This window comes from Saccostrea echinata, unplaced genomic scaffold (assembly GCF_033153115.1).
Source record: "Saccostrea echinata isolate AGI-Se365-2 ecotype Australia unplaced genomic scaffold, CSIRO_AGI_Sech_v1 ptg000012l, whole genome shotgun sequence".
Classification (NCBI taxonomy): Eukaryota; Metazoa; Mollusca; class Bivalvia; order Ostreida; family Ostreidae; genus Saccostrea; species Saccostrea echinata.
Genome location: NW_026889761.1, coordinates 19,660,217 through 19,684,298, shown reverse-complemented (window position 1 = coordinate 19,684,298; position 24,082 = coordinate 19,660,217). Strand labels below are relative to the sequence as shown.

Genomic DNA, 24,082 nt, shown 5'->3' with positions numbered 1-24,082 from the left:
GAAAATTGTCCAAGCTCGAAAATCTATTTCGGGGGGGGGGGGGTTCCAACTTCTTTTAATACCAAATTTTATTCATGCACTACTGCATTACCCTTATTTGACTATACTACTACAAAAGAGGGACAGGGCTTTCAATGAACATTTTCAATAGTAGAAAGTTATGTTTGGAAAAGGGGGGGGGGCGTCCCCCCTTGATACTACGTGCCTGCTGAGATTCAAAAATCATTCTCAAAAAATTTGTAGTAGAAGTGCAGTAAGGTTTCAAGTGACCTATTTTTTCCATATAATCGCTTGTAGCAGGTTCAAAGTACAGTGTACCTACTACTTTAGTATTCCGATTTTTATCAATCTTTCCTAAATAAAGACTCTACGATGCATACATGTAACTCCTGTATTTTCCGAATCCGATGATCATGAGTGAGTAGGTAGATGTTTTTGTAACAGCTCAATTCCTTTTTAACTATACTGAAGTCGTACCTTGACCAATCCTGCAGGTGTTGCGGCTGTTGCCCTATTAGTTACGTGCTGGATGCTGCAAGCCATCTATATTATTTGGTTGATTGAATAGATAAACATTTTAGGAGTTCCTTGATTCCCAGGTACCTACAAATCCATCATTTAGCACATTTGCATGGCTAATTGGGAATCCATATTGATAGGTGCTGCAAATGACGTATATTTTATGGATGAATAACCTTTTTTTTCTGAAAGGAAACACGCTTGCCTCAAAGGTTGTTTGCATAGATGTTGCATCAAAGAATTTTGGTGTGATAGGGGTTGAAGTTACTTGGGAATGGACTTGTTCTAACTTTAAACTACTCATTATTCAGAAAATGTAAGGCAAATCCAGCATCTGAAGAAGTTGGAAAGTGTTCATCCCTTGATGCATCATCCATGCAAGTTTGGTCTAGGTAGGGCTTAATTTGAAGTTGCACTGGAATGAGTCTGCTTCAAAAACATTTAATTTAACCTGGTCACTCGTATGGAAAATGTAGGTCAAATCCAGCATATATAGCAACTTTGATGACCTTATAGCTGTATTTGTAAATAGACACCGTCACTCAGTTATATATAAATGCCTTTTACGAGTAGTGCTCCAAAACCAGCCTTTCTGCGTATTTGCATATATTACTATAATCAAATTAGAACTTTTTTTTCATAATTTAAAGGACAAGGTATGGTAACGGCCCAATCTGGCCCCTTATTTGAGGTAAAAATCAGAACACAGTTAAAATTGTGATAGTTTGTAGTTAAGAACGTAAAATGATGCTTGTTTTAAAACCAGCACTAATTTTGATTCAAAACTTACACGGAGGCCACAAGAGGGTGCAAAAGTAGGACAATTTCCCGAATTTCCTCAATTCTGGTCAAATTTCGTCAAATTTGAGATATATTTCACTTCAGGAAACATAGAGCACAAGCTTGCCTATCTGAGATTTTTATACATAAGATGCATCTGATACTAGTGTATGAAATATATAAATTTGGTAGATAGGCAAGCTTGTGCTCTATGTTTTCTGAAACAAAATGTGCTGTAAAATCGATGAAAATTTGCCCAAAAATGAGAAAATTCGGAAATTGACATAATTTCTGACCTTCCTGTGACCTCTGTGTATCCCATAACTTAGAACCAATACTCATTTTGTGGCAGGGGTGACAACAGGTTTTTAACTGATAAACTGTTGCATCATTCTAAAAGACACCCCGAACCGGGGGCCAAAAAGGGGTCTTAGCCTATCTTGTCCTTTGTTTGACATTTTACAGATTTTTATGCCCCGCCATGAATATGGCCGGGGCATATAGTGTTTGTCATGTCCGTCCTTCCGTCTGTCCTTCCGTCACACTTTGCGTTTAGCTCTGTTCAAAGCTCAGTTAAGAAACTATCCAAGATATTTTTATCAAACTTCATATGCTGATAGATATTGATGAGAGCTTTGCAACTGCATCAACATTTTTTGACATTGACCTTTCATTTGACCTTGACCTCACTTTTCTTAAATTAGTGTTTAGCTCAGTTTTAAAGATACCATTCAAGATTGTGTAATCAAACTTCATATGTTGATACATACTGATGTAAGCTATTCAACTGCATCAACATTTTTTGACCTTGACCTCACTTTTCTTAAATTAATGTTTAGCTCAGTTTTAAAGATACTATTTAAGATAGTGTAATCAAACTTCATATGTTGATACATACTCATGTAAGCTATTCAACTGCATCAACATTTTTTTTTACCTTGACCATTCCTTTAACCTTGACCTCACTTTTTTTAAATTAGTGTTTAGCTCAGTTTTTATGAAATCATTCAAGATATTTTTATCAAACTTCATATGCTGATACATACTGATGAGAGCTATGCAACTGCATCAACATTTTTTGACATTGACCTTTCCTTTGACCTTGACCTCACTTTTCTTAAATTAGTGTTTAGCTCCGTTTTAAAGATACCATTCAAGATAGTGTAATCAAACTTCATATGTTGATAAATACTGATGTAAGCTATTCAACTGCATCAACATGTTTTTTTACCTTGACCATTCCTTTAACCTTGACCTCACTTTTTTTTAAATTAGTGTTTAGCTCAGTTTTTATAAAATCATTCAAGATATTTTTATCAAACTTCATATGCTGATACATACTGATGAGAGCTATGCAACTGCATCAACATTTTTTGACATTGACGTTTCCTTTGACCTTGACCTCACTTTTCTTAAATTAGTGTTTAGCTCAGTTTTAAAGATACCATTCAAGATTGTGTAATCAAACTTCATATGTTGATACATAATGATGTAAGCTATTCAACTGCATCAGCATTTTTTGACCTTGACCATTCCTTTGACCTTGACCTCACTTTTCTTAAATTAGTGTCAAACTTCACATGCTGATACATACTGATGTAAGCTATTCAACTATATCAATATTTTTTTTACCTTGACCTGTCCTTTGACCTTGACCTCACTTTTCTCAATTTGTGTTTAACTCAGTTTTAAAGAAAACATTCATAATATTTTTTATCAAACTTCATATGCTAATACATACTGATGTAACCTTTTCAACTGCATCAACGTTTTTTGACCTTGACCTTTCCTTTGACCTTAACTTCATTAATTTTAAATTAGTGTATAGCTCAGTTTTAAATAAACCATTCCAAATGATTTTATCAAACTTAAATATGCTGATACGTATTTGTGAGAAGTATTCAACTGCATGAAAAAAAATAATTGACCTTGAACTTTCCTGTGACCTTGAACTCACTTTTCTAAGATATGCATTTTGCTTAATTTTAAAGAAACCATTTAAAATATATTTATGTAAGTTTATGCACTTATACATAATTTGGTGAGAATTTATCATCTATATCTAACTTTTTAGATTTCAATTTCAATTTTAGAGAAACTATTCAAGATATTCTCATCAAATTTCATACTCTTAAAAAAATTTTCATGTTGCATTACTAATATACCCTCGGTGGGGCATTCATGTCCTATGGACATATTGCTAGTTTCTTGACTGTTTTCAAGATTTTTGTTTTATTAATGGCCTAGATCACTATTCGTTGAGGGAACTACTGCTGCATCTTATCTATCCACTTTTTTCTCTATCTGTTTTTTCCTTCCAAAATGGCAGAAAATCCCATGTTGTGTTAAGTCCAGGTAACATTGTAAGCAGACAGGTTGGAACAATAATGCATAGATCTGTGTTTATTTCTGATGTGTATATTACCGTATGTGGAAAATATGATGATTTAAAAAGAACTACTTTAAGTAAAAAAAATAAATCAATTATGTATTAATAATAATTACTATCATCAATACCCAAAAAATATGAAATTTAGGGGAGGTTGAACCGGGGACCCCAAGCACAAAACATTTCAGCGTACACTACACCGCTACGCACACTAATAAGTATGGAATCCGGATAGGGCCATGTCGTTCACTATCGCACCATCGAGGTTTGGATCGATAGTGCGATGACGCGATTATACGATGACGATGAAGAGATAGCGCGATGACGATGATGTGATGGCGCGACAATGCGATGACGATGATGCGATGAAGCAATAGCGCGATGATGCGATAGTGCAATAGCGATGACAAGATGGTGCGATGACGATGGCGCGATGGTAAGATGACGATGAAGCGATGTTCACTGTTGCTTCATCGTACTAACGCACCATCGTTATCATTTTGTCGCTACATCGTCATCGTGTTATCGCTTCATCGTCATCGCATTATCGTCATCGACCCTTTAGTCGATGCTCGATGGTGCGATAGTGGACTACGTGGCCCTATCCGAATTCCATAAATAAGAATTTTGTGTCTCTTGTGTATATATAACCCCATGTTAGTCTTTCGGAAAATAGGATAACTGAAGTTTAAAATTTAATTTTTGATATTAAGACCAAGTTAAACCAAAAGGATTTCAATATAACAGTATACTTTGATATCAAAAGAACATAACCCATTCAAGATTTCTCTGGATTAAAATGGTTCAAATACTTATACCATACTTAGGTGTGATTTCTTTTTGTTAAAAGTGTGGATTATCTGTACATAACCAACAGTATTATATGGGGTAACTACATGAAATATATTTGAGAACTACATAAAAACTTGGAAGTTCCATGATAAAAGTTACCCTGGTTTCTCTTCAATCCAAACGATTAAATCTTTCGCCTTTTACTAAAGATTTCCGTGGAGAGGAACATTATTGAGTCTATAGACTTATTTTTGAAACCCTACGTACGTAGGGTTATATAAAATTCAAAATTAAATGGTAGCCTGCATCATAACATACTTGCCTCGTATAAAGAAGTAATCATTGATTGCAATGGTAAAAAATGGGAGCCATATTCACATGGAAAAGGAGGGGTCTAAGTCGGAGGCAAGAGATTTTTGATATCCAAGAAATATGCCTACATGTATCAGATGCCTTCGTGTAGCAAATGATAGAGGAGAAAAAATAAGAACAACAATAACAACAGATTCTTCGTGGTCTGAATTGAAGGGTAAATGAGAAATGAAGACGTCAAGGTCAGAGAGAGGTTAAAAGTGCTGAGATCAAAGAGTTACAGTCACTAAATCACATCTGTATTTGTAGGTAAAGGGAAAAAAATCTATCAGGATAAAAGGAAATACGACATATACGGAAAGAAATTGAAGTCAAGGTCACGAGAAAGATCAAGATCTTCAACAATTGAACGCTGCATAAGCGTTTGCTAAGCAGCATGAGAAAAACTGTGGTAATTAAGCTTCATATCTCCCTGTAATTAAGGAGAGGGGGAAGGGTGTTGTGTGGGGTGTAATGGTTTGGCCCTACACTTGAGTCACCAGAACATACTTCATGTGTGTACATTCACAGATGATACTGGTTATTGACTGAATATTTATTGAAATGAATCATTAGAATTCTGAGGTTGTTTCCCTTAGACACGGTACCTGTAGTGTAAATTGTAGAATTAACACATTTTCGGCTTCATCATATTGAACATGAAATAAAGTTAACAAGAATTTTCATATCTGTAGTTACCATCTACTGCTCGAGTAATAATACAAGCACTTGTAATCTGCTATTTAAAACTGTCATTTTAGGTCTGTAAAATTGTAATGTTTAAAAACGAGATGAAATATATTTGAGAACTACATAAAAACTTGGAAGTTCCACGATGTTAGTTACTCTGGTTTCTCTTCATTGCACGATTAAATCTTTCGCCTTTTACTAAAGATTTCCGTGGAGAGGAACATTATTGAGTCTATAGACTTATTTTTGAAACCCTACGTACGTAGGGTTATATAAAATTCAAAATTAAAAGGTAGACTGCATCGTAACATACTTGACTCGTATAAAGAAGTAATCATTGATTGCAATGGTAAAAAATGGGAGCCATGCTCACATGGAAAAGGAGGGGTCTAAGTCGGAGGCAAGAGATTTTTTGATATCCAAGAAATATGCCCACATGTATCAAGATGCCTTCGTGTAGCAAATGATAGAGGAGAAAACATAAGAACAACAATAACAACAGATTTTTCGTGGTCTGAATTGAAGGGTAAATGAGAAATGAAGACGACAAGGTCAGAGAGAGGTTAAAAGTGCTGAGATCAAAGAGTTACAGTCACTAAATCACATCTGTATTTGTAGGTAAAGGGAAACAAATCAATCAGGATAAAAGGAAATACGACACATACGGAAAGAAATTGAAGTCAAGGTTACAAGAAAGATCAAGATCTTCAACAATTCAACCCTGCATATGCGTTTGCTAAGCAGCACATGCATGAGAAAAAGCGTGTTAATTAAGCTTCATATCTCCCTGTGATTAAGGAAAGGGGGAAGGGTGTTGTGTTGGGTGTAATGGTTTGGCCCTACACTTGAGCCACCATAACATATTTCATGTGTGTACATTCACAGATGATACTGGTTATTGACTGAATATATATTGAAAAGAATCATTAGAATTCTGAGGTTGTTTCCCTTAGACACGGTACCTGTAGTGTAAATTGTAGAATTAACACATTTTCAGCTTCATCATATTGAACATGAAATAAAGTTAACAAGAATTTTCATATCTGTAGTTACCATCTACTGCTAGTGTAAAAATACAAGCACTTGTAATCCGCTATTTAAAACTGTCATTTTAGATCTGTAAAATTGTAATGTTAAATAACGAGATGAAATATATTTGAGAACTACATAAAAACTTGGAAGTTCCACGATGTTAGTTACTCTGGTTTCTCTTCAATCCACGATTAAATCTTTCGCCTTTTACTAAAGATTTCCGTGGAGAGGAACATTATTGAGTCTATAGACTTGCTTTTGAAACCCTACGTACGTAGGGTCATATAAAATTCAAAATTAAATGGTAGCCTGCATCATAACATACTTGAATCGTATAAAGAAGAAATCGTTGATTGCAATGGTAACAAAATGTGTTTGTGAAACACTGATGCCTCCGTATGGCAACTTATAGCAAGGGTTAAACTTCCTAAAATGCAAATCAAATATGTTGATACCCAGAGTAAGGTTTTGTCTCGAGGAATAAACCCGTGAAATATGAAAGGCCTAGCAGCAACCATTGAATAGATATGAAAAAGGTTAAAGTTTTTTTTTCAAGTATGTCAAAGATCAAGGTCAAGGTCAAATGGTCAAAATTAATGGTACCAAAGGAAATGCCATCTCCCAAGAAATACACAGGTGAAATATGAAAGCCGAAGCACCAATCGTTCAAAAGTTATGACCAAGGTTAAAAGTTTTCCAAAAGTAGGTCAAACTCCAAGGTCAAAGGGTCAAAGCTGTTGGTATCCAAAGGAAGGTCTTGTCACAAGGATTACATATGTGAAGTATGAAAGCCCTAGCACCAACCATTCAAAAGTTATGGCCAAGGTTAAAGTTTTCCAAAAGTAGGTCAAAATCCAAGGTCAATGTCAAAAGGTCAAAGTTGTGGTATCCAAAGGAAGGTCTTGTCACAAGAATTACACATGTGAAATATGAAAGCCCTAGCACCAACTGTTCAAAAGTTATCGAAAGGTTAAAATTTTCCAAAAGTAGGTCAAACTCCAAGGTCAAGGTCAAAGGGTCATAGTTGTTGGTATCCAAAGGAAGCACTTGTCACAAGGATTACACTTTTGAAGTTGTGAAGTATGAAAGCCCTAGCACCAACTGTTCAAAAGTTATGGCCAAGGTTAAAGTTTGGTAAAATTTTGCAAAACTGGGTCAAAAGGTCATATATGGTGGTACCCAAGGAAAGGTCTTGTCATGTTGAATATTAAAGCCTAACCTTTGACAGCGCAATAGTTATGGGCTAGGTTAAAGCTGACAACAGACAAACAGAACAAAAACAATATACCCCCGGGATCTTTCGATCTCGGGGCATAAAAAATGGGAGCCATATTCACATGGAAAAAGAGAGATCTAAGTTGAAGGTAAGAGATTTTTGATATCCAAGAGATATGCCTACATGTATCAAGATGCCTTCGTGTAGCAAATGATAGAGGAGAAAACATACGAACAACAATAACAACAGATTCTTCGTGGTCTGAACTGAAGGGTAAATGAGAAATGAAGAGGTCAAGGTCAGAGAGAGGTTAAAAGTGCTGGGGTCAAAGAGTAAGAGTCCCTAAATTGCGTATGTATATGAAGGTAAAAGAAATAAATCTATCAGGATTGAAAGGAAATACGACACATACGGAAAGAAATTGAAGTCAAGGTCACAAGAAAGATCAAGATCTTCAACAATTGAACGCTGCATAAGCGTTTGCTAAGCAGCACAGAAAAACTGTTTTAATTGAGCTTCATATCTCCCTGTAATTAAGGAGAGGGGAAAGGGTGTTGTGTGGGGTGTAATGGTTTGGTCCTACACTTGAGTCACCAGAACATATTTCATGTGTGTACATTCACAGATGATACGGGTTATTGACTGAATATCTATTGAAAAGAATCATTAAAATTCTGAGGTTATTTCCCTTAGACACGGTACCTTTAGTGTAAATTGTAGAATTAACACATTTTCGGCTTCATCGGATTGAACAAGACATAAAGTTAACAAGAATTTTCATATCTGTAGTTACCATCTACTGCTCGTGTAAATATGCAAGCACTTGTAACCTGTAATTTAAAACTATCATTTTAGATCTGTAAAATTATAATGTTTAAAAACGAGATGAAATATATTTGAGAACTACATAAAAACTTGGAAGTTCCACGATGTAAGTTACTCTGGTTTCTCTTCAATCCACGATTAAATCTTTCGCCTTTTACTAAAGATTTCCGTGGAGAGGAACATTATTGAGTCTATAGACTTATTTTTGAAACCCTACGTACGTAGGGTTATATAAAATTCAAAATTAAATATACTGAAACGCAAAAGAAACGCAACTAGCAGTAATCTACAAATATTTGATCCTTTTAACTAATGATTTTCAAAACTGATTACAGTTAAGTTAAACTCGATTTAAAAGCATCAAAGATTTGATAACAATGTTAAATGATTACCTTTTAACTTTAGAAAGTAACACATGACTGTTAAAACACCCCCCTTCTCGGCCATTCAATTATAGCGTGGAAGACTGCCATGCACAGCAATTGCAGCTTGATTTCCACGATGCAGTAAGTTCATCAATCTCTGGATCTGAGCGAAAAAAATATTCTTTGCCATTTTTAAATGTCCGTTTTTCAGATGATGAAGTCGAATTTTCTCTAACCTAGCGCAGTGTTGTAACACTTGGACTTCCGGTCCACGGACTATCATTCATGCTAATGATACGTATGAGCCTGTTGAGGCGTGTTGTCGGGCATTTTTGCATCTGCAATTCTCCATCACCTTTATTTTCAGATTTTCCAGCTAGAGCATTTGAAATGCGTACTTAAGTCATTTTCAGGAAGCCTTGGCATCTCTTCCGGAAACGAAAGGAGAATTTATTTTGCGAAATATTGCTGCATTACTTATGATAAACAGATACAAACCCTTAAAACCCAGATTTTTGTCAAATTTTTTGTTAAACATGCAATTTTTTATTTCTGTTCAGCGGGCTCAAACTTAACTTCCGGTTATGACATGAAAATCATTCAACCGTTAAATTATCGATACTTACAATGTTGAAGATATCCGTACTTTTTAGATCCAAAATTATATCCTTTATATGATTTTCCCCTCTAAAATAGGATGTTGCGTTTCTTTTGCGTTTCAGTATAGTAGCCTGCATCATAACATACTTGCCTCGTATAAAGAAGTAATCATTGATTGCAATGGTAAACAAGAGGCCCAAAGGGCCTTAACGGTCACCTGAGTATGATACAACAATTTAAAGGATGCATAGAGTATAAAATAAACTGAAAGGTGAAGCTTTGTTGTTATTAAATTATCAATGCTTCTGTACTCCCTTGTTGAAATCTCTTACATTGGCCTCTCTTGGTCTTTGATGAACATTTAATAAGACAAGTTATTTTTGTCTCATTTTTATTTATCTACTACTTACAAGTCTATCTGATCATTAAAACTATGAAAGTACTTTATGTATTATTCAATAAAAATTCTTGCATAATTCTCTTATTCTACTTACCTTTCAAGTACATTATTTACAGTGATAAATTATCAAAAGTAAATGGCAAAGGGGAATAACTCCTCTCAGAAGAATACAAACTAATAGAACCATGGCCAGGACCAGAACACTTCACCAAATGGTTCAAATGTTAAAAAATCTGGTAAAAATTCCCTTCCTTATAAAAACTTTAACTCTGTTTGCCTTAGATATGCCCAGGTGCAGAGAAGATTTTCAAAGAAATAATGCATTTCATTTTTACTACAGATTCACTATATTATCAATAGAGCCGAGCCCCCCCCCCCCCCACCCCCACCCCCCACCCCCTCTCACCAGAACCCTTAAACCTGGGATCATAAAATTCACAATTTTGGAAGAGCCATCCTTGCGTATCATAACAATGTACTTAGTTTGTTTAAACAATACCCAGAAGCAGAGAAGAAGATTTTCAAAGAAATAATTCACCTTCACTATAGGATCTATATAGCCCCGCCCTAACACCAGAACTCCTGTCCCCGGGGGCATGAATTTCACAATTTTGGAAGAGGCATCCTTGCTTATCATAACTATGTATTTAATTGTTTCAATAATACTCAGGAGTAGAGAAGAAGATTTTCAAAGAATTAATGCATTTTCACTATATCATCAATAGAGCCCCGCCCTAACACCAGAACCTTGACCCCGGGGGCATGAATTTCACAATTTTGGAAGAGGCATCCTTGCTTATCATAACTATGTATTTAATTTGTTTCAATAATACTCAGAAGTAGAGAAGAAGATTTTCAAAGAATTAATGCATTTTCACTATATCATCAATAGAGCCCCGCCCTAACACCAGAACCTTGACCCTGGGGTCATGAAATTCACAATTTTGGAAGAGGCACTCTTGCTCATCATAACTATGTACTTAGTTACTTTATTTAATACCCACGAGCAGAGAAGAAGATTTTCAATGAATTAATGCATTTTCCCTATATAGTCAATAGAGCCCACCCTAACACTAGAATCCCTGACCCTGGGGCCATGAAATTCACAATTTTGGAAGAGGCACTCTTGCTCATTATAACTATGTACTTAGTTACTTTATTTAATACCCAGGAGCAGAGAAAAAGATTTTAAAAGAAATAATGCACTTTCTCTATATGATCTATATAGCCCCACCCTAGCACCAGAACCCCTGACCCTGGGGCCATGAATTTCACAATTTTGGTAGAGGGCTCAATGCTTATTACAATCATGCCAACAGTTTGACTGCTTGATGTCCAGGAGTAAAGAAGAAGATTTTTAAAGATTGCATTAATTTTGGTGGTTTTAGCCCCACCCCTCAGGCCCCAGGGGGGCAGGGACCATGAAATTCACAATTTTTGTTCCCCTTCATCCATAGATGCTATATGCCAAATTTGGTTGAAATTGGTTCAGTGGTTTCAGAGAAGAAGCTAAAAATGTTCAAAAGTTAACGCACGACGGACGACGCACGACGCACGTCGCACGACGACGGACGAAAACAGATAGCAATAGGTCACCTGAGTGACTCAGGTGACCTAAAAATGGGAGCCATATTCACATGGAAAAGGAGGGGTCTAAGTCGGAGGTAAGAGACTTTTGATATCCAAGAGATATGTCTACATATACTTTTGTGTACGTACTTTGTTATGGTCGGAAAGCTAAGTTGATTAGCGACAAGACTCCTTTAAGTGGTAAATTAATGTCATTAGTTGATGATATATCTTTGATTTTAAAAATGCTAAAATTTGTTTTATATACATGATGTGAGAATGAAACAGAGCGTGTCCTTTGTTGTAGCACTGATTGTATAAGAAGTCCGATTTCCACTGAAATAGAATATTTATTACATAATACCAGGTAAAGTAAATATAATATTTTTATTCATTTCTTGCAAAAAAAATTCTACACAATTTTATGTTTAAAGTCCACCGGATAACATATCTTAATTCTGTGAAGTGTCATTTGGAAGCCTGTATGTCTTTTGTAAAATCCTCCTTGATTTGTTTAAGAAGTTCTGGATTAGTGAAGACGTCTATTGCAGTCATTGCTAGTGCCTTTCCTTGTGTCAATGTGTAAGGTTGAGCGATAGGATCACCTGTAATTAGAATAAAAATCAACGTTTCTTTAAAAAAAGGAGGAGGTGGTCTTTATGTAATACATCGAACAAGCAAATGAGCAAACTTTAGTACTAATGAAGCATGACAAACCACCCCTTCCTGTGACAGAGGTGTACCTTTCCTTTTTTTGGCATTTTTTTTAAATGTAGAGGTTTGTGCCTCTTACTTGGAATAATTCTCATTTTAGATAATAAAAGGATATAAAAATGATAGCTACAAATATGTTGCATCTCTCATGTTGGAAGTCACATTCGACACAGCTATTTCTAATCGAAACATAGGCGGGCATGAATGATCATTGTCAAATATATCTTTATTATGCGTCCCTTCAGTGAGTTGTGTGGACAGGGAATACCCTTTCTACCTCCACTCACTAACTCCCCCATCCCTAGCTTTTACCCCTCCTCTCTTTCCCTTCTTTTACTCTTTCCCCCTTTCCACCCCTAGCTCCATGCCTCTTCTCTACCCATCTATACATTAAATCCCTTTTCTTCCTTTTTTCTTTTTCCTGTTTTTCCCTTTACTCCCACTCTCTACATTCTCCTTTCTTTCCTTCCCCTTTTTCTTTTTCCTGGTTTTCCCTCTATTCCCATTCACTACATCTTTCCCTATCCTTCCCTCCTCCTTTTTCTTTTTTTCTGTTTTTCCCTCTCCTCCCTCTCTCTACTTTCTTCTGAATCCTTCCCTTTTTTCTTTTTCCTAGTTTTCATTAAACCCCCACTCACTACATCCTTCCCCATTCATGCCAATCCCCATCCTTCCTCTTTTTATTTTACCTGCTTTTCCCTCTTCTCCCTCTCTCTACTTTCTTCTGCCCCCTTCCCTGTCTTTTTCTCTTTTTTCTGGTTTTCCCTCTACTCCGACTCACTACATCTTTCCCCCTCCTTCCCTCCCCTTTTTAATTCTTTTTTCTGGTTTTCCCTCTACTCCGACTCACTACATCTTTCCCCCTCCTTCCCTCCCCTTTTTAATTCTTTTTTCTGGTTTTCCCTCTACTCCAAATCACTACATCCCTCCCAATCCTTCTCTCTCCTGTGTTTATTTTTCCCGATTTTCAGTCTATTCCCTCTCTCGTCTTTCTTCTGCCTTCTTCCCCATTTTTTTCTGGTTTAAACTCTATCCCCACTCACTGCATTCTTCTCTCTCACTCCTTACTCTTTTCTCTAACTTTCACCTTATCCACTCCCATTGCTACATTTTACGATGGCGAAATAAACGAATACCTGCTGCTGCTGTAAATTCACGTGTATGATTAAGTGCATCACTGCCGATATAAAACATTGGATGTATGCTTGGTACGGTGTAAGAAACATTTCCCATATCTGTGGATCCACCTCCCGGAAATTCTTTTTCCGGAATTCTACTTACAAGACCCAGTGTCTTGATATTCCCTTCGAAAGCTCTTAGAAGCGATTTGTTGTGAATGACGTCAAGATAGGGTCGTTCGTGAAACTTTAGTTCCATCTGTAAAAAAAATTAAGAAAATGAGAAACATTAACCAATAATGCATCCATAAAGGATATTCTTTTTATTTCTATGAATTTTCTGAGTCCATTTGCTGTTTGCAAATGTAAATGAAAATAATATCCCTATTTATTGTAAAGTTGTCTTTAATATACAATCATGTACTATGAAGTTCAGGGTAAAACGTTTGGGGGTAATTTTAATTAACAAGCGGGATCAGTATATTCTGAACAGAAAATGAGGAAATGTTGTTAAACTCCAGTCACATTTCCAAAAAACGACCAAGGGACAATGTATTTTGAGGCAAAAATTGGATTCTTCGGGCGACAGTCGGCAGTTCATCAGTCGCTATCTTACCCGATTTTGGCCTCTTTTTTCGTCGGCCGACCAATTTTGTGTCCGTCGGGCCCAGTTATAATTTTTTCTGTGTCGATGGCTGATTTCTTCAATTGAAGCAGTCATTGAATAGTCCGTCGACCAACCCTCGACTCTTTGTAATATACCAAATATTTGTAATTAGTTTTTAAACATGTTTCAAAATGTCTCGGAAATATGTTCCAAAAATTGCAGTATCAGCAATTCTTGCAGTATCAGCAATTCCAATAGGATCCTAATTATAGGAATTTTCATCCTTTGGAGTTTTTCACAAATGTCTGGTAATGTACCTCTTTTTTTGTGAGGAAACTAGTTAAGGTAGCAATTCTTCAATGAAATAAATATTTTTATACATATATCATTGATGAACGTATCATCAGACCTTAATTAGACGCTAAGTACTAGTAAGCGGGTCAATAACTCTGATGATGGGCCCGAAATAGACGTCACAGTCAGTCCAAGATTAAAATTATTGGACCACTTCCCTCCTTTATTTTGAAGGACTCTCTCTCTCTCTCTCTCTCTCTCTCTCTCTCTCTCTCTCTCTCTCTCTCTTTGTGTGTGTGTGAATTTTGATCATACTGTGCATCCAGTTGCCGTGGCAGCGCTCTGGAAGCATCTCGTGACTTTCTCCTTCAGAATGTCCACTTCAAGTTTTGTAGGTGCTCGCACATAAAACTCCAATTCTGTTTCATCTGGTATGATGTTTGGTTTTGTGCCGCCTTTTGATATTATTCCTATAAATCATATCAAACTTACTTTTCTACAAGAATGCTCTAATATTCACGAAATAAAAGACGCATTATTAAATGAATCGAAGGTACGTTTGGTAGTAATTTTCATCAAAGTAGGCATACGAATAGAAAAGGCATTCGAGTATTTCCTTCCTTAATTTTTTTCGCCCCTCTAAACAAATGGTTTATTGTTACGGTTTCCAAAATCTTAAAAGAGCCACTGTCAGTGGAATAGTATCATAAAACAAAAGAAAATTTGCAAATTTCGAATTGAAAAAAGAGAAAAAACTTGTATCTTGGACTTGATTATAAGATAAAGTATACGTACCATGAACGCGCCATGCTGGCTTCATCTGCTGCCGAAGGTTAGACACTGACTGATAGGCGTTCACTGCTGCGTCAAGAGCGTTGACACCTTCCCATGGAAACGCTGCCGCATGTGACGCCTTACCTTTGTATGTAACTATTACCCTATTTGAATAGTAATATAAAAAATGTTTAAGTTAGACGTAAATAATAATAGATTTTCGAATATAGTTTAGTATAAAAGGGTGTAATGTTAGGTACAAATAGTATTCGAATTGATAAATTTTAAGATTGAAGAAAGCGTGCATCTGTATTGCGTTGAAGCTTATAGCTGATGAGTCCATTGGTGCTGGATGTGACATCATCGCTACGTCAATCCCCTCAAACATGCCCTGCTCTAATAAGACGATTTTACCTCCGCCACCCTCCTCTGCCGGGGTCCCGATCACAGACAGCTACAAGAATTATAGTCAATTCTTAAGTCAATAGTATTTTTAAAAAATAGGTAAAATATAAACATAAGAAACAAGATGTGTTTGTGAAACACTGATGCCCCCGTAAGACAGCTTATGGCGAAAATTAAAGTTTCTCAAATGAAAGTAAAATTCCAAGGTCAAGTTCAAGAGATCAAAAATGTTGTTACCCAGAGAAAGGACTTGTGTTAATGGATATACCTGTAAAAATTGAAAGCCCTAGTACTACATGTAACTGTTCAAAAGTTATGGCCAAAGTTAAAGTTTTTTTAAAAGTGGGTCAATCTCTAAGGTCAAGATCAAAAGGTCAAAAATACACACATTCGAAGGTCTTGTCACGATGAATACACATGTGAATATGAAAGTCCTAGCACCAACCGTTCAAAAGATATGGCCAAGGTTAAAGTTGGGTAATTTTTTGCAAAAGTGGGTCAAACTCCAAGGTAAAGGTCAAATATTTAGATACCCCGAGGAAGGTCTTGTCAGAAGGCATACACATGTGAAATATGAAAGCCATAGCTTCAACTAATCAAAAGTTATGGTTAAGGTTAATGTTTTCTAAAAGTGGCTCAAACTCCAAGGTCAAGGTCAAAAGGTCAAAATTGTTGGTATCCAAAGGAAGGACTTGTCACAATAAATATACCTGTGAAAAGTGAAAGCCCTATTGCTAACTGTTCAAAGGTTATGGCCAAGCTAATGTTGAAGTTTTTTTTTAAAAGTCGGTCAATCTCTAAGGTCAAGGTCAAAAGGTCAAAAATATTTACACCCATGAAAAGGTCTTCTCAAAGTGAATATATATGTGAAGTTGGGTATTTTTTGCAAAAGTGGGTAAAACTCCAAGGTCAAGAGGTCAAATATGTGGTACCCAGAGGAAGGTCTTGTTACAAGGAATACACGTGTTAAATTTGAAAGCCATAGCTTCAACCAATCAAAAGTTATGGGCAACTTTAAAGTTTTTGCTGACAAACAGACAGACAGATAAAGAGAAAACAGACAGGCAGACAGACGGACAGGGCAAAAACTATATACCCCCGAATCTTCGATTACGGGGGCATAAAAATGAATTAAAATTACTTATCAATTTTTTTTTTTGTTTTTTTTTTAAATGTCATGCAAAAATGTATGAATTCGATATTTTACGTTTCCCCCATGTTTCTTCCTAAAAATATCATACTCGAGTTTATTCAAAAATAAAATAAAGAGGTGAATCAGGTGATCGCATATCTGTTCTCGAATCAAGATTAAGAACATTGCTTTATTTGATTGATTGTATGTTGTTTAACGTCTCTCTCGAGAATTTTTCACTCATATGGAGACGCCACCACTTGCCAGTGGAGAGCTGCAAATTTTGTCCTATACTCGGCACTTACGGCCATTGAGCAGTGAGGGATCTTTTTCGTGCCAGCACCTACTGCGAAACGGGACCTCGGTTTATACGGTCTCATCCGAAGGACCGGTCTCCACGTCCCACAGTGGGATTCGAACCCGCGAAGTAAGGATCAACTCCTTACTTCGCGACTCTAGAGCAGACGCTCTAACCACTGCGCCACGCGGGCGACTGCTTTATTTGAAGGAATACCCCGGATCTCTCAATGATTATCATTAAATCCGAAAGTGTACAGTTTTAAAAAAATCATAATCACAGATATACTTAAAAGATGTTTTTACTAGGGCTGGGACGATATATTGATATATCGATAATATCGATTCAATGTGAGGATAATACGCATATCGATACATATGAAAAAATTTCGAAATATCGCAAAAAAAATTCTGACTTATGTTTTTCTTTGTTTACTTAACATTTTGGGTTAAATATATAATATAGATATGCTAAATATTAATATTAATATGAAATACATAATAATTAACATCACTTGTGTAAAATTATTTTCTTTTACAACAGGTATACAACTTCTTTGAAAAATTATTCTTATTTGTGAAGAAATGTTTTGTTTATTTCAATATTAAAAATTTTTTTATAACCAATTCAACATATCGTGATACATATCGTATCGTGGCTCAAACATCGTGATACATATCGATATAGAAAAAGTTGTATTGTCCCAGCACTAGTTTTTATAGTATATATATTAGATATATTTATCTAATTTACTCCGAAAAGATAGTATGCGTTTTTACCTGGGACAAGTATGTAGGTCAAGAATCTTGTCTCTTACTTTACATACACAATATAAACTAAAATAATTCATGGTCACGGATTATTTTAGTTTATACTGTGTATGTAAAGTAAATATGAAAATGTCTATGGAACCGTTTAACTGCGTGTTTTACTACAGTCATATCATCATAATCCATTTACAAACTGCAACAAAGTTGTTTTCCTTGATACTTTATATGTGAATATGTTCTAATCAACGTTTTAAGAACTCTTGAATTATTTTCAGACAAAAGAGGTTTTTGTTATACCTTTAGAAATTGGATCCTATAGAAATCTATACTTTAAAAAAAGTCGAACATTTCCAGTGTTTTACTGAGCGGTCATAAAAAAATCGATGTTTGACCGAATGAGAAATTGGGCCGCTTACGTCACGATGTGGGCGGAATCAGCTAAATCTTATTTGCATAAATGTAGTAACATTTAAATTTTCATGGAAACCAGCACAAAATTGTATATGTATGTCAAAAAAGTTAAAAGGTATAACAAAACATTTGTTGACTGTGTTCCCAGGCAAAAAGCGTTTTGTCGATCCCTCGAACCAAACTCTTTGCCTTCGGCCTTACGGCCTCAGACAGTTTGGTTCTTGGGTCTGACTCGAACCCAGTCAATAAATGTATATTGCTTGATATAAATATTTAGTTGTCTGATAATAAATGTAATCCACAGAACCATACGAGACTTATGTGAACAAGCCAGTTTTGCACTTAACAAATATAAATCATTGTAAACATGCTTTGCATCCTAATTTAGGACATACTGTTGAATTAAACACCATGCCAGGAATTAAGTCACCAGCATCTAAGTGACTAAGTGACAGTATTTTATGACGTATCTGTCAAAAACACTACATGTGTGAATCATAAAAGATTTCAAACTGTTGCAGTTTATAACCTCGCAGTACTAATAAAACTAAACTAAAACTAAACTAGACACTGTCTTAAGACAATTATACCTGCACGTTAGTGTTTGTCTCTAAATGTTTTCACCTTTATTTGGACAACAAGGGAAGAAGCCGCGATAATTCTATAATTTACAATAAAAAATCTGTTTTCGACCCCTAATTGCCTCCAGTGTGACAATCTAAATTCTTAAACCTTAATTGCACATTTTCAGGACACCACCGACCACCATCTGAAAGATGATTTGGTTAATACTCCAAAAAATGTAAGCGAAGTTACGTGAACAAGGTTTCTGTAGAAAAAATTCTCTTTTGACCCCCAATCATCCCCTAATATGAAAATCTAATTTCTAGAACCTTTTTGCACATGTACAGAACACCCCCGATCGTGTTTCAATATGAATGGGCTACTGCAAAAAATGTTAGAAGAGTTCAGGAATGAAATATATAGAGATAACGAACAGTATTCAAGCTCAAAAGTCCATTAAACAATACAAAATAGGAGCAGAGCAAACACAGACCTCCAAAACATCAGAGGTATGATCAGGTGCCTTGAAAGAGTGAGTATCCCCTGCCGACCGGTCACACCCGCCGTGTGCTCCTTGTCATGATCGGTCGACAATTCAGTGTGTAAATAATGGCCTAACAATTAGCATGAAAAACGTCAGACAGCATTTGACTCAATGATAAATTGTATTTGCTGACAAGGTCATTGTATCGACCATAGAACTTACGAAATGATGACTTTAAACGAGACGGCTGATATTCTTGTTTCATCAACTTGTTTGTTAATAATTTACCTTTTTAGAAATTGTACATTCGTAGAGCAATCAGGTTTTGAAGAAAAACGACAGTTGGTGGACACATTCAGGACTTTCCACTCCCGAAAAGCCCGATCAACGTTATATGGTTTTACAAAGATGTATATATTTTAGGGATGGCAACGAATATTCGAACATTCGAATATTCGTTCGATGAGTTGATATTCGAATATGAATTTAAGATTCGATTATTCGGTGTTTTTCAGATTTCATAAAAAGAAGTACTGTGATTAGTAAATTTTGATTAGAACAGAGCTGGAATTATCCCTGTTTAATTTACTAGAGATCAATTTCGATCGCCTGATTTCTTTAATTACTTTCTTAGCTTATAAATATACTAAATAACATGTATTTTGTTTTGAGTAAAGTGTTAAAGAATTGAACAGTAATGCTTTATCTATAATACAAAACGTACTTTCATAGTTTTTATTAGTTAGATACGATCGGATCTAGAATCAAGGACAACAAATGAAATCTAAGAATGTCTAAAAGGCGTGAACTTATCAAAATAAAATTAATTGATCATTGAATGGATGTCCGATAGAATTAACCTGTAATTAATATTGTAAAGAGCTTAATTTCAGAGTAAATGTGTAAATTACTTGATTATCTCGGGTTGTACATAATCCTGAATTTTATTTTCATTATCGGGAAATTAGTTAATTTTCTAGGAAAATTGTCTATGGAAATATTTGTTTTCATTGTATCAAAGATTACAATCATATCTCTTATCAGGCAGATAATTGTAATACGAGGGCTGTTCGGAAATTATTGAGACATTTTGTACATTTTTCTTTCTAATGAACGTCTTTCGGTGAAAATTTGCATATAGGTTTGACAAACATTAACGTAGAACATACGTCGTATGATGTCATATCAAGTAAATGAGTTTAGACCGTCTCTTTTGGTGCTAGATCCATTATAACGTCATAATTAATTTAATGTTACTTTTTCCCGTACTTTCTCCAAGACTGTCTCATGTAATGAAGTTCTCCAAGACTGTCTCATGTAATGAAGTTACACAACTGTGATAATGTGAATGGCATGCAACTATTTTGAAGGCAATCAAAAATCTCAAGAAATCTAAATAGTACAATATCTTGATGAAATGTGTCTGAGTCAAAGATCTGTTAAAAATTGTATGTAAATTTTGTAATGTCTATCATGATATGACTTGCCTTGAGTCATTCCCTTTCATAATTATGTGTTAATTATTCATAATGTTTGCTGTATATTAATAATGTTTCCCTAAAATATTATCTTTTTAAATAAAAAAAAAATTACATTTTTTGATAAATAGTAACATTGTTAATCTGAACGTAACCTCCAAAAACAGTCATTTAATAATTAAATCCTGTGTAAGTGCAAAAAGGTCAACAAAAGAAGTATTGATAAATAGAGTATCTCTCATTCGTTTGAGGGGAAAGGTATATATTTTAATCACTTTTTGTAATTATTTGGGTATTTCTTCATCATATTAAAGATTGAAAACATTCTGACAAAGACTTTTGAAAAATATTTATAAATTAAGGTGGTAAATGGACTAAAAAAAAAATTATGGAACACATTTGCCTATATTTGTTTAAATGTGGACTTAATCTTTTATGTCAATTGAATAAAACAGATTTTTTTTTCTTGAATAATATTGCTTAATACGGTTCAGTTAATAAAGTCTATAAACGACGATGTTTGAAGAAGTATTGATGTGATTTTCTATATTCTCTTTATGACCAGTACCCCTAAAAATGACTGAAAATATGTAGTCGCAGTGTAAAATTATCATTCCAAGTTGCACAGGCTGCACTAAATTTAATAACAAGGAAACATACCACATATTTTTAACTGATTGATTAGCGAGTGCTAATTTATCATTTTAAAAAAGTTTGAAAATCTTGTGACAAAGACTTTTCCGACATTGGTTCTACCTTAAGAATTCATAAAAGCAAGAAATATTTTACAAATATTATATTTCTTCTCTTCAATGGTATATATATGTGTCAATGGTAGGGGTACCCGGCGCAGTCACGAAATCAGATATTGAAAATATGTAACACCAATGTTCAACACCCCGGTGGACCCATAATAAGAGCGAAAATAATTTAATTTATGTATATAATTTTTTAATTTTATTTTGACTTCATGTTGTGCAAGTTTGTTAGAATTCTGATCAGAAATGCGGAGATCATTAAAAAAAATTAAGCGCGGTAAAGAAATCTGATAACGACGACAAAATGGATTTAGACGTCAAGGCGGAGCAGCGAGATACCTAAAATTTTGTGTAGCGGTATGTAAAACTCCTTTCCAGACTGACCAACCTGCTAAAACAATAACAACGAGAAAAAACATGTCTAAGGTTTTGTTACATGTATTTCATTGGTATATATTTTTTTCTAACCTATAATTCAACTACAGTAAAATCAAAAGCTCCGGACGACCATCAATTTTTACCGTAACGGAAATTAATAAAGTTGACCCGCGTTGCATAAATCGGCACTGCATGATGCTAGGTCGTCCTGTATAAATGACGCATGAAAAATTTACAATAGTGAAACAACAGCACACATTTTTTAAAGAATCGTTTAAGAAAAAAAAACAGTTTGATTTTTGTAGTGTATATAATTATGATAAAAAAGAAAGAAGAGTAAACGCTTCCCGATCGTTTCACATGCAAAATCATCTCCGGCTGACGTGACGTTAAAATGACGTAGCGATGCTGCTCCAGGTCGATAGACATATGCATGTTTATTATTTCACCGGAACTTCTCTAGTTATCCTTTAAATTAGAAATTTTGTATAATTGTTTTATTCATTCTTTATGAAATGTTGACGAATTTTCCTGAAATTATCTTTGCCTTTTATGGAGTTAAAGCAATTGTCTCAATAATTTTCGAACAACCCTCGTATATTACACGTACTAAAATCTGAACAGTATACCGTTACGACTATCATGCCTTTTGTAGACGACTGGTTCCTCAGTTGGATCTACTATAAATACACGTTTCATTTGTTAAAATTATACTTTTCTACATTTAAATCAATTATTTATTTCAAACATTGACAAATATCAAATGGAATTTCTTATTGTACACCTACAAAAGTATTCATACGATTTTACTTCCAATATAAGTATACCTACGCTAAACCTTTCATGAGAGTAGGATGATGCATATTTAAAATAAAACAGATTTTATTTATTTTATCGAATATTCGAATATATTCGAATACTTTCATTGAATATTCGAATATGAATAATTGACAAAATTGACATCCCTAATATATTTGGTGTATTTTTTCAAGTTTCCTATTTTGGGAAAAATACTTTTATCCGTATTTTGTATCATACAGACAATCTTTAAATGGATGATAGCAATCGAAAGGGCAAAAAATGTTAATGTTGCAATCATGAATGACTGAAGGAAAAGTACAAATATTCGTAGTTTGACTGAAGAGTTAATTTCAATTAATTCGTCTTCTTAAGTGGCTGGCAATTATGAATTAATAAGCATGTTAGATAGTGGCAACAATGTTTGTGGTGCTTAGCGCAGTGGTTAGAGCGTTTGCTCTAGAGTCGCGGAGTAAGGAGTTGATCCCTATGTCGCGGGTTCGAATCCCACTGCGGCACGTGAAGACCGGTCCTTCGGATGAGACCGTATAAACCGAGGTCCGGTGTCGCAGTAGGTACTGGCACGAAAAAGATCCCTCACTGCTCACTGGCCTGAGTGCCGAGTATACGTCTAAAATTTGCTGTCCTCCACCGGCAAGTGATGGCGTCTCAATATGAGTGAACGTATGAGTGAAAAAGTAACGTTAAATAAACAAACAAACAAAAAGTTGTTTGTGTCATTTGTCCTTTTGGATTTTTGACAGCGGTGAGAAATAAAATGCATGGTGACATTACATGCCCTAACATACCTTTCCTAGAGGTTTTCCAGCAGCTTTAAACGCCGCCTTGATTCCTAATCCGGCAGCAACCCCTGCCTCTGCAATCAAGTTATGTCCACAAGCATGACCAATTCCCGGAAGTGCATCGTATTCACACAGAACTGCCACGTGCGGACCATGAGAGTTGTCTCCAAGAACTGCCCGGAAGGCTGTGTCATTTTTATACTTCCGGTCCACAGGAAACCCTTTGTCCTCCAAAAACTTCGTTAGATAATCATGGCTATAAAACTCCTCGAAATTTAATTCAGGATGGGACCAGACTTCTTTGCTAAGTGTATGTAATTCATCGGCGTATTCATCAATAGCCTTGCAAGCGATTTGCTTCAAATTCGACATCGTTCTAATCTATACACGAGCCTGCCAGAATACGTTTATATACCAGGTATATAATATAATCAGGTGTTTGTTTGCATTGACAATCACAACCCTCAGTGGAGATGCATGAATTATATCTATTACAGCCGCGTCCTAAATACGAAAGGTATTGCTGTGCATTTTAAATTTAGCAGGGTACGTTAAGGTAGGAAAGCAATATGGGACACATTTCAGAGGAGATACCATCAATCAGGCTCCTTGTGTGTCAGTGGACTGTCTGTTATTTGTATATCATTATACACATTCATTCAGAATGTACGAGCATTAGCAAGAAACCTCAACAGAAAGAATTTCGTTTAATTTTAAACAATTCATACTTCACCTTTTAAGAGTTTTTCCTACCGTAATGCTGTTAAA

General features: G+C 35.3%; 1 protein-coding gene and 4 non-coding genes across 5 annotated transcripts; 4 read left to right on the top strand and 1 right to left on the bottom strand.

The window, feature by feature from the left end:
- Positions 1-4,635: 4,635 nt before the first annotated feature.
- Positions 4,636-4,754, top strand: LOC133186168 (U5 spliceosomal RNA). The gene has a single exon (XR_009721018.1). It is a non-coding gene; the product is annotated as a U5 spliceosomal RNA (small nuclear RNA).
- A 919-nt stretch (positions 4,755-5,673) lies between these two features.
- LOC133186164 (U5 spliceosomal RNA) lies at positions 5,674-5,790 on the top strand. The gene has a single exon (XR_009721015.1). It is a non-coding gene; the product is annotated as a U5 spliceosomal RNA (small nuclear RNA).
- A 927-nt stretch (positions 5,791-6,717) lies between these two features.
- Positions 6,718-6,834, top strand: LOC133186170 (U5 spliceosomal RNA). Its single transcript, XR_009721020.1, has one exon. It is a non-coding gene; the product is annotated as a U5 spliceosomal RNA (small nuclear RNA).
- A 1,871-nt stretch (positions 6,835-8,705) lies between these two features.
- Positions 8,706-8,822, top strand: LOC133186175 (U5 spliceosomal RNA). Its single transcript, XR_009721024.1, has one exon. It is a non-coding gene; the product is annotated as a U5 spliceosomal RNA (small nuclear RNA).
- Positions 8,823-11,896: 3,074 nt separating this feature from the next.
- On the bottom strand, positions 11,897-23,723 carry LOC133186081 (peptidase M20 domain-containing protein 2-like). The gene is made up of 6 exons (XM_061321361.1): positions 23,321-23,723; positions 15,341-15,489; positions 15,057-15,199; positions 14,577-14,731; positions 13,379-13,619; positions 11,897-12,133 (listed from the first exon to the last, which is right to left on the bottom strand). Exons 1-6 carry the CDS (start codon positions 23,684-23,686, stop codon positions 11,997-11,999), a joined length of 1,191 nt encoding a protein of 396 aa, XP_061177345.1. The 5' UTR covers positions 23,687-23,723; the 3' UTR covers positions 11,897-11,996.
- Between the last annotated feature and the right edge of the window lie 359 nt (positions 23,724-24,082).

Bases quoted from the DNA above. Each gene is read 5' to 3' on its own strand.
- LOC133186081 (XM_061321361.1), bottom strand. From the start codon at position 23,686: ATGTCGAATTTGAAGCAAATCGCTTGCAAGGCTATTGATGAATACGCC. The intron at 14,732-15,056 runs GTACGTATACTT...TATGATTTATAG, and splicing joins GCCAGCATGGCGCGTTCATG to GAATAATATCAAAAGGCGGC. The intron at 12,134-13,378 runs GTATTCGTTTAT...TTCTAATTACAG, and splicing joins TGAATTTACAGCAGCAGCAG to GTGATCCTATCGCTCAACCT.